The sequence below is a fragment of the Pseudophryne corroboree genome, chromosome 5 (genome assembly GCF_028390025.1).
Source record: "Pseudophryne corroboree isolate aPseCor3 chromosome 5, aPseCor3.hap2, whole genome shotgun sequence".
Lineage (NCBI taxonomy): Eukaryota > Metazoa > Chordata > Amphibia > Anura > Myobatrachidae > Pseudophryne > Pseudophryne corroboree.
In genome coordinates this window covers 348288488-348302883 of record NC_086448.1, presented here as the reverse complement: position 1 = coordinate 348302883, position 14396 = coordinate 348288488, and the positions used below count along the sequence as shown (strand labels likewise).

General features: G+C 46.2%; 1 protein-coding gene across 5 annotated transcripts in view; it reads right to left on the bottom strand.

The window, feature by feature from the left end:
- Window positions 1–14396, bottom strand: part of COBL (cordon-bleu WH2 repeat protein) — a 952910-nt gene that overhangs the window by 217827 nt on the left and 720687 nt on the right. For all 5 annotated transcript variants that reach the window (XM_063922617.1, XM_063922616.1, XM_063922613.1 and 2 more), the window contains one exon: window positions 6896–7010. In XM_063922617.1, coding sequence (XP_063778687.1) covers window positions 6896–7010 — 115 coding nt within the window. The remainder of the gene's footprint in view (window positions 1–6895; window positions 7011–14396) is intronic.

Sequence of the window (14396 nt, the reverse complement as noted above, 5' to 3'; positions counted from 1 at the left end):
TTAACAACCATATCTTCATTAAAGACTTATTGAACAGAAATTCACTGTTTGGATCCACTTTATATGGAAAGGCCACACAATTGTCATTTTCTGAAGTCACCTACCCCTGAAGTAGTCCAAATGGATGTAAACGCGTAGGTTTTATCTTACCCATTCACCACCAATCTGCCTGTATATTCACCCTAGAGCTCACACCTTTAAGGCAAGGGTGATATGCTGTTTACCAACTAGCATGCGGTGTGTGTATACAAAATTTTATGTTTTTAAAAGAACCTTGTTATGTCTGAACACCTGTAAAACAAACAATTAAACTCATTTACTGAATCTATGTTTTTGTTGCGTGATATATCTTTTGGTGAGAGGGTTTACTCCTAGGCTACAATTGGGGAGACCTCAAAAAGACAAAGTTTTTGGGAAAGCTTCTGAATGGAGAACCTGAATTGGGTATTCCACAATCAGCAAAATACATTTAGCGCATCCTGGACTTTTGTGTTTTATATATATATATATATATATATAAAATTAAAACATGCCTCACAAAATGACGTGTGTAAGGAGGGCTACAAGCAGAATCACTAGCTCAGTAATGATAATGTAAAGCACCAGGGACATTCAACATGCGGCCCTCCTGCTGCTTTGGAACTATACATCCCAGCATACCCTGCAACAGTTTCAGCATTACCTAGTAGAATAACTGTGGCAGGGAATGCTGGGATGTGTAGTTCCACAGCAGCTGGAGGGTTGTATGTTGAATACCCTAAGGTTTACTAGCTGGTAACAAGTGGAAGTTTCTTCCTAACAGGTACCAATCACTTCAAACAGGAAATATAAAAGTGGCTTCTAATGGAGAAGTGTAATGTGTGCCTTCCCTAGAACGGGAATATCATCCAGTAGGATACATCATACTAAGATCCTGAAAATTAACAAAAGGCATTAAACTTGGCACTATGCAGTTCAACTATGAGACAAATGATAACTGCTACATTTTGCCCAGTAGACAGAAAATAAGAATTTACTTACCGATAATTCTATTTCTCGGAGTCCGTAGTGGATGCTGGGGTTCCTGAAAGGACCATGGGGAATAGCGGCTCCGCAGGAGACAGGGCACAAAAGTAAAGCTTTCCGATCAGGTGGTGTGCACTGGCTCCTCCCCCTATGACCCTCCTCCAAGCCAGTTAGGTACTGTGCCCGGACGAGCGTACACAATAAGGGAGGAATTTTGAATCCCGGGTAAGACTCATACCAGCCACACCAATCACACCGTACAACTTGTGATCTAAACCCAGTTAACAGTATGATAACAGCGGAGCCTCTGAAAAGATGGCTCACAACAATAATAACCCGATTTTTGTAACTAAGTACAAGTATTGCAGATAATCCGCACTTGGGATGGGCGCCCAGCATCCACTACGGACTCCGAGAAATAGAATTATCGGTAAGTAAATTCTTATTTTCTCTATCGTCCTAGTGGATGCTGGGGTTCCTGAAAGGACCATGGGGATTATACCAAAGCTCCCAAACGGGCGGGAGAGTGCGGATGACTCTGCAGCACCGAACGAGAGAACTCCAGGTCCTCCTTAGCCAGGGTATCAAATTTGCAGAATTTAGCAAACGTGTTTGCCCCTGACCAAGTAGCTGCTCGGCAAGGTTGTAAAGCCGAGACCCCTCGGGCAGCCGCCCAAGATGAGCCCACCTTCCTTGTGGAATGGGCATTTACATATTTTGGCTGTGGCAGGCCTGCCACAGAATGTGCAAGCTGAATTGTATTACACATCCAACTAGCAATAGTCTGCTTAGAAGCAAGAGCACCCAGTTTGTTGGGTGCATACAGGATAACAGCAAGTCAGTTTTCCTGACTCCAGCCGTCCTGGAACATATTTTCAGGGCCCTGACAACATCTAGCAACTTGGAGTCCTCCAAGTCCCTAGTAGGTGCAAGGCACCACAATAAGCTGGTTCAGGTGAAACACTGACACCACCTTAGGGAGAGAACTGGGGACGAGTCCGCAGCTCTGCCCTGTCCGAATGGACAAACAGATATGGGCTTTTTTGAGAAAAAACCACCAATTTGACACTCGCCTGGTCCAGGCCAGGGCCAAGAGCATGGTCACTTTTCATGTGAGATGCTTCAAATCCACAGATTTGACTGGTTTTAAACCAATGTGATTTGAGGAATCCCAGAACTACGTTGAGATCCCACAGTGCCACTGGAGGCACAAAAGGGGGTTGTATATGCAATACTCCCTTGACAAACTTCTGGACTTCAGGAACTGAAGCCAATTCTTTCTGGAAGAAAATCGACAGGGCCGAAATTTGAACCTTAATGGACCCCAATTTGAGGCCCATAGACACTCCTGTTTGCAGGAAATGCAGGAAACGACCGAGTTGAAATTTCTTTGTGGGGCCTTCCTGGCCTCACACCACGCAACATATTTTCGCCACATGTGGTGATAATGTTGTGCGGTCACCTCCTTTCTGGCTTTGACCAGGGTAGGAATGACCTCTTCCGGAATGCCTTATTCCCTTAGGATCCGGCTTTCCACCGCCATGCCGACAAACGCAGCTGCGGTAAGTCTTGGAACAGACATGGTACTTGCTGAAGCAAGTCCCTTCTTAGCGGCAGAGGCCATAAGACCTCTGTAAGCATCTCTTGAAGTTCCGGGTACCAAGTCCTTCTTGGCCAATCCGGAGCCATGAGTATAGTTCTTACTCCTCTACGTCTTATAATTCTCAGCACCTTAGGTATGAGAAGCAGAGGAGGGAACACATACACCGACTGGTACACCCACGGTGTTACCAGAACGTCCACAGCTATTGCCTGAGGGTCTCTTGACCTGGCGCAATACCTGTCCCGTTTTTTGTTCAGACGGGACGCCATCATGTCCACCTTTGGTATTTCCCAACGGTTTACAATCATGTGGAAAAAACTTCCCGATGAAGTTTCCACTCTCCCGGGTGGAGGTCGTGCCTGCTGAGGAAGTCTGCTTCCCAGTTTCCATTCCCGGGATGAAACACTGCTGACAGTGCTATCACATGATTTTCCGCCCAGCGAAAAGTCCTTGCAGTTTTTGCCATTGCACTCCTGCTTCTTGTGTCGCCCTGTCTGTTTACGTGGGCGACTGCCGTGATGTTTTTCCCACTGGATCAATACCGGCTGACCTTGAAGCAGAGGTCTTGCTAAGCTTAGAGCATTATAAATTTACCCTTAGCTCCAGTATATTTATGTGGAGAAAAGTCTCCAGACTTGATCACACTCCCTGGAAATTTTTTCCTTGTGTGACTGCTCCCCAGCCTCTCGGGCTGGGCTCCGTGGTCACCAGCATCCAATCCTGAATGCCGAATCTGCGGCCCTCTAGAAGATGAGCACTCTATAACCACCACAGGAGAGACACCCTTGTCCTTGGATATAGGGTTATCCGCTGATGCATCTGAAGATGCGATCCGGACCATTTGTCCAGCAGATCCCACTGAAAAGTTCTTGCGTGAAATCTGCCGAATGGAATTGCTTCGTAGGAAGCCACCATTTTTACCAGAACCCTTGTGCAATGATGCACTGTTTTTAGGAGGTTCCTGACTAGCTCGGATAACTCCCTGGCTTTCTCTTCCGGGAGAAACACCTTTTTCTGGACTGTGTCCAGAATCATCCCTAGGCACAGCAGACGTGTCGTCGGGATCAGCTGCGATTTTGGAATATTTAGAATCCACCCGTGCTGTTGTAGCAGTATCCGAGATAGTGCTACTCCGACCTCCAACTGTTCCCTGGACTATGCCCTTATCAGGAGATCGTCCAAGTAAGGGATAATTAAGACGCCTTTTCTTCGAAGAAGAATCATCATTTCGGCCATTACCTTGGTAAAGACCCGGGGTGCCGTGGACAATCCAAACGGCAGCGTCTGAAACTGATAGTGACAGTTCTGCACCACGAACCTGAGGTACCCTTAGTGAGAAGGGCAAATTTGGGACATAGAGGTAAGCATCCCTGATGTCCCGGGACACTATATAGTCCCCTTCTTCCTGGTTCGTTATCACTGCTCTGAGTGACTCCATCTTGATTTGAACCTTTGTAAGTGTTCAAAAATTTTTTTAGAATAAGTCTCACCTAGCCTTCTGGCTTCAGTACCACAATATAGTGTGGAATAATACCCCTTTTCTTGTAGTAGGAGGGGTAATTTAATTATCACCTGCTGGGAATACAGCTTGTGAATTTTTTTCCATACTGCCTCCTTGTCGGAGGGAGACCTTGGTAAAACAGACTTCAGGAGCCTGCGAAGGGGAAACGTCTCGACATTCCAATCTGTACCCCTGGGATACTACTTGTAGGAACCAGGGGTCCTGTACGGTCTCAGCGCCATGCTGAGAACTTGTCAGAAGCGGTGGAACGCTTCTGTTCCTGGGAATGGGCTGCCTGCTGCAGTCTTCTTCCCTTTCCTCTATCCCTGGGCAGATATGATCTTATAGGGACGAAAGGACTGAGGCTGAAAAGACGGTGTCTTTTTCTGCAGAGATGTGACTTAGGGTAAAAACGGCGGATTTTCCAGCAATTGCCGTGGCCACCAGGTCCGATGGACCGACCCCAAATAACTCCTCTTCCTTTATACGGCAATACACCTTTGTGCCGTTTGGAATCTGCATCACCTGACCACTGTCGTGTCCATAACATCTTCTGGCAGAAATGGACATCGCATTTACTCTTGATGCCAGAGTGCAAATATCCCTCTGTGCATCTCGCATATATAGAAATGCATCCTTTAAATGCTCTATAGTCAATAAAATACTGTCCCTGTCAAGGGTATCAATATTTTTAGTCAGGGAATCCGACCAAGCCACCCCAGCTCTGCACATCCAGGCTGAGGCGATCGCTGGTCGCAGTATAACACCAGTATGTGTGTATATACTTTTTATGATATTTTCCAGCCTCCTGTCAGCTGGTCCTTGAGGACGGCCCTATCTATAGACGGTACCGCCACTTGTTTTGATAAGCGTGTGAGCGCCTTATCCACCCTAAGGGGTGTTTCCCAACGCGCCCTAACTTCTGGCGGGAAAGGGTATACCGCCCATAATTTTCTATCGGGGGGAACCCACGCATCATCACACACTTTATTTAATTTATCTGATTCAGGAAAAACTACGGTAGTTTTTTCACATCCCACATAATACCCTCTTTTGTGGTACTTGTAGTATCAGAAATATGTAACACCTCCTTCATTGCCTTTAACGTGTGGCCCTAATAAGGAATACGTTTGTTTATTCACCGTCGACACTGGATTCAGTGTCCCTGTCTGTGTCTGTGTCGACCGACTAAAGTAAACGGGCATTTTAAAACCCCTGACGGTGTTTTTGAGACGTCTGGACCGGTACTAATTGTTTGTCGGCCGTCTCATGTCGTCAACCGACCTTGCAGCGTGTTGACATTATCACGTAATTCCCTAAATAAGCCATCCATTCCGGTGTCGACTCCCTAGAGAGTGACATCACCATTACAGGCAATTGCTCCGCCTCCTCACCAACATCGTCCTCATAGATGTCGACACACACGTACCGACACACAGCACACACACAGGGAATGCTCTGATAGAGGACAGGACCCACTAGCCCTTTGGAGAGACAGAGGGAGAGTTTACCAGCACACACCAAAAACGCTATAATTATATAGGGACAACCTTATATAAGTGTTTTCCCTTATAGCATCTTTTTTATATATTTCTAACGCCAAATTAGTGCCCCCCCTCTCTGTTTTAACCCTGTTTCTGTAGTGCAGTGCAGGGGAGAGCCTGGGAGCCTTACCTCCAGCCTTTCTGTGAGGGAAAATGGCGCTGTGTGCTGAGGAGATAGGCCCCGCCCCTTTTTCGGCGGCCTCGTCTCCCGCTCTTAACGGATTCTGGCAGGGGTTAAATATCTCCATATAGCCTCCGGAGGCTATATGTGAGGTATTTTTAGCCAAAATAGGTATTCATTTGCCTCCCAGGGCGCCCCCCTCCCAGCGCCCTGCACCCTCAGTGACTGCCGTGTGAAGTGTGCTGAGAGGAAAATGGCGCACAGCTGCAGTGCTGTGCGCTACCTTTAGAAGACTGAGGAGTCTTCTGCCGCCGATTCTGGACCTCTTCTTACTTCAGCATCTGCAAGGGGGCCGGCGGCAAGGCTCCGGTGACCATCCAGGCTGTACCTGTGATCGTCCCTCTGGAGCTGATGTCCAGTAGCCAAGAAGCCAATCCATCCTGCACGCAGGTGAGTTCACTTCTTCTCCCCTAAGTCCCTCGTTGCAGTGATCCTGTTGCCAGCAGGACTCACTGTAAAATAAAAAACCTAAGCTAAACTTTTCTAAGCAGCTCTTTAGGAGAGCCACCTAGATTGCACCCTTCTCGGCCGGGCACAAAAATCTAACTGGCTTGGAGGAGGGTCATAGGGGGAGGAGCCAGTGCACACCACCTGATCGGAAAGCTTTACTTTTGTGCCCTGTCTCCTGCGGAGCCGCTATTCCCCATGGTCCTTTCAGGAACCCCAGCATCCACTAGGACGATAGAGAAATTATAATTGCAATTCCAGACAGTGCACTAACTGAATGTAAGTGCAGAAATAAATAAATAATAAACAAACAAATTGACTAACAAGCCTATAAGTATTCTATTCAGAGAGCACAACAGAGCTGTGTGCTGTCTGAGGGCAACAAAAAAATAAACAACTCTGTCTTCTACATTCAAATATTAGGATCTATATTTATGTACGATACTAATTTCACTGTATTCCTACGCGGTCAAGTTTTTAGGGTGGATGACACCATTCAAATTACAGCTAGGCAAATGTTACGACTCTGATTATTTAATTCAAACAGGGAATTGCAATATATAACTTCAGCCAGTACCTATTGTTAGTGCACTTTATGGTCATCAAATACTCACCTGTGGAGCTTCTGTTCTCCAAATCTTCAGTTTTCTCATTTGGCATTTGAAGAGTTGGCGGAGGTGGGGCCTTTCTTTTTGTTTTCTGCTTTTCCTTTTTAACTGTGGTGTAAACCTGAAATAAATACCATTGCCAGGTCATATTTCATTAGTGGATCACTCTATGATAACATGATCCAAAAAAGTACTACAAACAAGATTATTTCAATATTTCAATACAAGAAGCAATGCATTGGACAATTCTTTATCACTGCAACTAAATATTTTAACATTTAACACTACAGTAAAATGAGCTAAGAAAATGTAATTCTGCTAGTAATAATGTTACTAACACATTCTTGTGTATGAGGTTGAATATATCGGGATTCGGTCACCATACCGGCGTTCAGGATGCCGGCAGTCGGAATCCCGACACTGGTCCGAAGACAGACACCGGAAGCTGGAATCGCGACTGCCATCGTAAGCATGCCCAGGCGGGTTAGGGTCAGGCTGCATGGGGTAGGTTTAGGCTGTAGGGGGAGGGTTAGGGTTTGGCTGCGGGGAAGGATGGTTAGGTTTATGCACTAAAAGGGTAAGTTCAGGGACAGGCAGTGGGAAGGTAGAGTAAGGGTTAGGGGGTTACAGTTAAACTACTTAACTACCAGGTGTTGTGATGCCGCTGTCGGTATTCTGACCGCCGGCATTCCAAATGCTGGGAACCCAATACCAACCCGTATATATCAGTGCCAGGAAACAAACATTATACCAAAGGCAGTATATTTACATGGGCACAAAACACAATAGACATCAATTGCTCTGCAATAGAGCAAATTCCCTGACCACGCTGTAACTAGTACAAGTAAAAAAAATAATGTAAAACTGGACAGCTTATTACTACTAAGAGACACATAACAAATGATGTGCATTATTACTAGTGCGCCTAGCAGCATTCAGTAGGGAAACATGCCCACCTGCACAAACTGCTTTCCATCAGAAAATGCGTTCCTTCACATACCCTGCACATGCCATCCGTGTTACTTTATGCACCGTGAATAAAAACTGGCACACATGTGTCTGTGTGTACAGTATAATGGGGGTAATTCTGAGTTGATCGCAGCAGCAAGTTTGTTAGCAATTGGGCAAAACCATGTGCACTGCAGGGGGGGCAGATATAACATTTGCAGAGAGAGTTAGATTTGGGTGGGTTATTTCGTTTCTGTGCAGGGTAAATACTGGATGCTTTATTTTTACACTGCAATTTAGATTTCAGTTTGAATACACCCCACCCAAATCTATCTCTCTCTGCACATGTTATATCTGCCTCCCCTGCAGTGCACATGGGCGGTAATTCCAAGTTGATCGCAGCAGGAATTTTTTTAGCAGTTGGGACAAAACCATGTGCACTGCAGGGGGGCAGATATAACATGTGCAGAGAGAGTTAGATTTGGGTGTGGTGAGTTCAATCTGCAATCTAACTTGTAGTGTAAAAATAAAGCAGCCAGTATTTACCCTGCACAGAAACAAAATAACCCACCCAAATCTAACTCTCTCTGCACATGTTATATCTGCCCCCCCCTGCAGTGCACATGGTTTTGCCCAACTGCTAAAAAATTTCCTGCTGCGATCAACTTGGAATTACCCCCCATGGTTTTGCCCAACTGCTAACAAAAATCCTGCTGCGATCAACTCAGAATTACCCCCAATGTTGGGAGTTTCTGGGGGCCTATACTACAAACTGAACTACTAATGCACCCTGCAAGTTTAAATCCAGCCACTCGTGGACAATAACATTCATTTAGGAGTTTTTGTTTATATTTAGTTTACTGCATACTTGCCAACTCTCGCTGATTGTCAGGGGTACTCCCTGATATAGTAGCAATCTCCCTAATTGGCTGAAGAGTCTAGCAATCTCCCTGAGTGCACCTTACCCACATTATGTAGCTGTTATATTCTTAAGGTGAAAAAATGAAATCCGAGATATTTAGATCCAAATGGGATAATCAGCGCCATTTTGTTGTATTTGTTATAAAACACAATAATCCAGATGACTACATGCATTTTGGTTTTGTGGCAATTTACAGTATAGAGAACCACCTGTAAAACACAGTACATGAGCAAGCCCTGAAAAGTGTCAGTGTCATCAACAAGTAGATCTTACTACCTGCTTTGGGGCTCATTTACATTTGGATGTAAGTCATGTTTAAGACACAGACACCTCTCAGATGTAGCAGTACACGTCTACACTTACAGGTGTTACTTTCACAATCTCCCTGAAATGCTTTTTCAGAAGTAGGCAAGTATGGTTTATTGGGAGAAAAAGCTTGAAAATGAACACAGAAACATTAAACCCATACAGTATATTCATTTAGTCTTTAAACTTTCAGTCCATCAAAAGCTAAGCTCACAGCACATTACAGTACCTGGAAGAAGTGCATGTACTTACTGTAAGGATCAAATTATATAACTTCTACTGTATGAGCAGAATAATTATTTTAATATGTGTTCTACCTAAAAGTAAATATGCCATACACTCTTTGGTATTTCATTTAAATATTTATGTTGTGTTTCATCCAAACTTTTAAGAGTGAATGGAATTCTATATGAAACGCTCAGAAACTACTTATTTACAAAATTCCAGCTAAAGGCAGGAAAATGAGGATTACCTCATGTTCCAGGCTCCTGGATTCAGTGTGAGAAGAAATACTAAAATGCCTGCTGTGTTTATCATGAAAAAAGTATTACGCATCAGTCTGGTTGTTTAAAGAGAACATGACCTATAACTCTGTTAGGTTACATACAGTACACTTACATTTGCTTCATTATACCGCTTTCACATCGCAATGCTGGGTCATATCCGGGAATTGGAAACAGGTCCTTCCCAGGTGCGACCCAGCATTGGAACCTTTCACTCTGGCTTACCGACCCGGCATGGTTGGGTTGCCATCGGGGGCAGAGCCGGCATAGGGGGCAGGTGCAGAGGCGGCGCTGGGAGATGAGATCATCTTCATGCCACCTCTGCCTATGCTTTGAACAGGTTCCGGCAACCCGTTCACACTGCACCTGACCCAGTAATAACCCGGGAATAACCCTTCTTTATTTCCAGGTTGAATTACTGGGTCAGGCAACCCGGGAATTCGTCAGTGACCCATTTCACACTGCACAGCGACCCGCGTCGAACCGGCAATGATCCAGGTCGATGCCGGGTTATTTGTGTGGTGTGAAAGGGGTATAAGCTGGTCTATAATGCAGTCTGGGTTTAAGGATTTTTCTACATACAGGAGTAAATGTAATAACCTGAGCGATGCAGGGATCATCTACTTTCCAGCTGCACCAACCTGGTTTTGCATTTTAAATGACTGTCCATTTAAAACATCTGGCAGACTCACCGGAATCTTGTCGATGCCTGCAAGTGGCAAGTTGTTATATTACTCTACAATCTGTCACAACCTATTTTCTTGTTTAGTTTTCTTTTGAAAAAATATGGATGAAGAGCATACTGTACTTGCCGTACTTTGGGCTTCTCCCTCTGGGAGGGGACAGCCCGGTTAGCACTGGGGGGGGGGGGGGGGCATTGTACAGCAGAAGTGGGTGATGCTGGGGGGGGGTGGGGTGTGTCCAGTCTCTAGGTCGACAAGACTTACGTCGACAATGTCTAGTTTGTCCACTATTGGTCGACGGTAAGTAGGTCGACATGGTTTCTAGGTCGACAGGGACTCTAGGTCGACATGACAAAAGGTTGACATGATTTTTTCACTTTTTTTTTCAATTTTTTGAACTTTTTCATACTTTTACAATAGAGGACGGTGACCTGTTGCGAGCGCAGCGGTAGCGGATGGAGGCACCTTGCCCGAAGCATGGCGTAGAAAACGACACCATTTAAAAAAAGAAAAAAACTCATGTCGACCTAATACATGTCGACCTAGAGTCCCTGTCGACCTAGAAACCATGTCAAACTACTTACTGTCGACCAATAGTGGTCAACGTAGACACTGTCGACCTAAGTCTAGTCTATCTAATATACTACACCCCCTGGGGGGGTGTTGATGTGATTGCATTATTGTGGTCATGCCTACTACTTGACAGTGTCACAATTACCAGAATTGTGAAGTGGGGGCGGTGCCACAATGACAAAATTCAAAGGGAATTGTTTCTTCGGCCTCCTGTACCGACTGCTTCACTCTGGAAGATGGGACGCCATGGCTGGGCAGCTCCAGGAGACTTGCCCACTCTTCCAGGCGGCTGGGAGCACCACCTGATTTTGGGTCCGAAAAAGTAGGCAAGTATGATGAGAAGGGATTTCATTTCATGCAGGAGCATATGGAAAGTAGTTACGGGATTGACAGACACTATGTCGATTCCAGAATCTTACTATCAACTGCATGCATTCAATAAAAAATTATATTATCCATTACTTAAAAAATAAGAATTTACTCACCGGTAATTCTATTTCTCGTAGTCCGTAGTGGATGCTGGGAACTCCGTAAGGACCATGGGGAATAGCGGGCTCCGAAGGAGGCTGGGCACTCTAGAAAGATTTATGACTACCTGGTGTGCACTGGCTCCTCCCACTATGACCCTCCTCCAAGCCTCAGTTAGGACACTGTGCCCGGACGAGCTGACATAATAAGGAAGGATTTAGAATCCCGGGTAAGACTCTTACCAGCCACACCAATCACACCGTACAACTCGTGATACTATATCCAGTTTGACAGTATGAAAACAACTGAGCCTCTCAACAGATGGCTCAACAATAACCCTTTAGTTAACAATAACTATTTACAAGTATTGCAGACAATCCGCACTTGGGATGGGCGCCCAGCATCCACTACGGACTACGAGAAATAGAATTACCGGTGAGTAAATTCTTATTTTCTCTGACGTCCTAGTGGATGCTGGGAACTCCGTAAGGACCATGGGGATTATACCAAAGCTCCCAAACGGGCGGGAGAGTGCGGATGACTCTGCAGCACCGAATGAGAGAACTCCAGGTCCTCCTCAGCCAGGGTATCAAATTTGTAGAATTTTGCAAACGTGTTTGCCCCTGACCAAGTAGCTGCTCGGCAAAGTTGTAAAGCCGAGACCCCTCGGGCAGCCGCCCAAGATGAGCCCACCTTCCTTGTGGAATGGGCATTCACAGATTTTGGCTGTGGCAGGCCTGCCACAGAATGTGCAAGCTGAATTGTACTACAAATCCAGCGAGCAATAGACTGCTTAGAAGCAGGCGCACCCAGCTTGTTGGGTGCATACAGGATAAACAACGAGTCAGATTTTCTGACTCCAGCCGTCCTGGAAACATATATTTTCAGGGCCCTGACAACGTCTAGCAACTTGGAGTCCTCCAAATCCTTAGTAGCCGCAGGCACCACAATAGGCTGGTTCAGGTGAAACGCTGACACCACCTTAGGGAGAAATTGGGGACGAGTCCTCAATTCTGCCCTATCCATATGGAAAATCAGATAAGGGCTTTTACATGATAAAGCCGCCAATTCTGACACTCGCCTGGCTGAAGCCAAGGCCAATAACATGACCACTTTCCACGTGAGATATTTCAGATCCACGGTTTTTAGTGGCTCAAACCAATGTGATTTTAAGAAACTCAACATCACGTTGAGATCCCAAGGTGCCACAGGAGGCACAAATGGGGGCTGAATATGCAGCACTCCTTTCACAAATGTCTGAACTTCAGGTACTGAAGCTAGTTCTTTTTGAAAGAAAATCGACAGAGCCGAGATCTGTACTTTAATGGAGCCTAGTTTTAGGCCCATATTCACTCCTGCTTGCAGGAAATGCAGAAATCGACCTAGTTGAAATTCCTCTGTTGGGGCCTTTTTGGCCTCGCACCATGCAACATATTTCCGCCATATGCGGTGATAATGCTTTGCCGTAACATCTTTCCTGGCCTTAATAAGCGTAGGAATGACTTCTTCCGGAATACCCTTTTCCTTTAGGATCCGGTGTTCAACCGCCATGCCGTCAAACGCAGCCGCGTTAAGTCTTGGAACAGACAGGGCCCCTGCTGTAGCAGGTCCTGTCTGAGCGGTAGAGGCCACGGGTCCCCTGAGAGCATCTCTTGAAGTTCCGGGTACCACGCTCGTCTTGGCCAATCCGGAACCACGAGAATGGTGTTTACTCCTCGCTTTCTTATTATTCTCAATACCTTTGGTATGAGAGGCAGAGGAGGGAACACATAAACCGACTGGTACATCCACGGTGTCACTAGAGCGTCCACAGCTACCGCCTGAGGGTCCCTTGACCTGGCGCAATATCTTTTTAACTTTTTGTTGAGGCGGGACGCCATCATGTCCACCTGTGGTTTTTCCCAACGGTTTACCAGCATCTGGAAGACTTCTGGATGAAGTCCCCACTCTCCCGGGTGGAGGTCGTGTCTGCTGAGGAAGTCTGCTTCCCAGTTGTCCACTCCCGGAATGAACACTGCTGACAGTGCTAGTACATGATTCTCCGCCCATCGGAGAATTCTTGTGGCTTCTGCCATCGCCATCCTGCTTCTTGTGCCGCCCTGTCGATTTACATGGGCGACTGCCGTGATGTTGTCTGACTGGATCAGCACCGGCTGGTGTAGGAGCAGGGATTTTGCTTGACTTAGGGCATTGTAGATGGCCCTTAGTTCCAGAATATTTATGTGAAGGGAAGTCTCCTGACTCGACCATAGTCCTTGGAAGTTTCTTCCCAGTGTGACTGCCCCCCAGCCTCGAAGGCTGGCATCCGTGGTCACCAGGACCCAGTCCTGTATGCCGAACCTGCGGCCCTCTAGAAGATGGGCACTCTGCAGCCACCACAGTAGCGACACCCTGGTTCTTGGAGACAGGGTTATCAAGCGATGCATCTGAAGATGCGATCCGGACCACTGGTCCAACAGGTCCCACTGAAAGATTCTGGCATGGAACCTGCCGAAGGGAATTGCTTCGTAAGAAGCCACCATCTTTCCCTGGACCCGCGTGCAGCGATGCACTGATACCTGTTTTGGTTTCAGGAGGTCTCTGACTAGAGATGACAACTCCCTGGCTTTCTCCTCCGGGAGAAACACTTTTTTCTGGACTGTATCCAGAATCATACCCAGGAACAGTAGCCGTGTCGTCGGAATCAGCTGTGACTTTGGGATATTCAGAATCCAGCCGTGCTGGTGCAGCACCTCCTGAGATAGTGCTACTCCCACCAACAACTGTTCCTTGGACCTCGCTTTTATTAGGAGATCGTCCAAGTACGGGATAATTAAAACTCCCTTTTTTCGAAGGAGTATCATCATTTCCGCCATCACCTTGGTAAATACCCTCGGTGCCGTGGACAGTCCAAATGGCAGCGTCTGGAATTGGTAATGGCAATCCTGTACCACAAATCTGAGGTACTCCTGGTGAGGATGGTAAATGGGGACATGCAAGTAAGCATCCTTGATGTCCAGGGATACCATGTAATCCCCCTCTTCCAGGCTCGCAATAACCGCCCTGAGCGATTTCATCTTGAACTTGAATTTTTTATGTATGTGTTCAAGGATTTCAAATTTAAA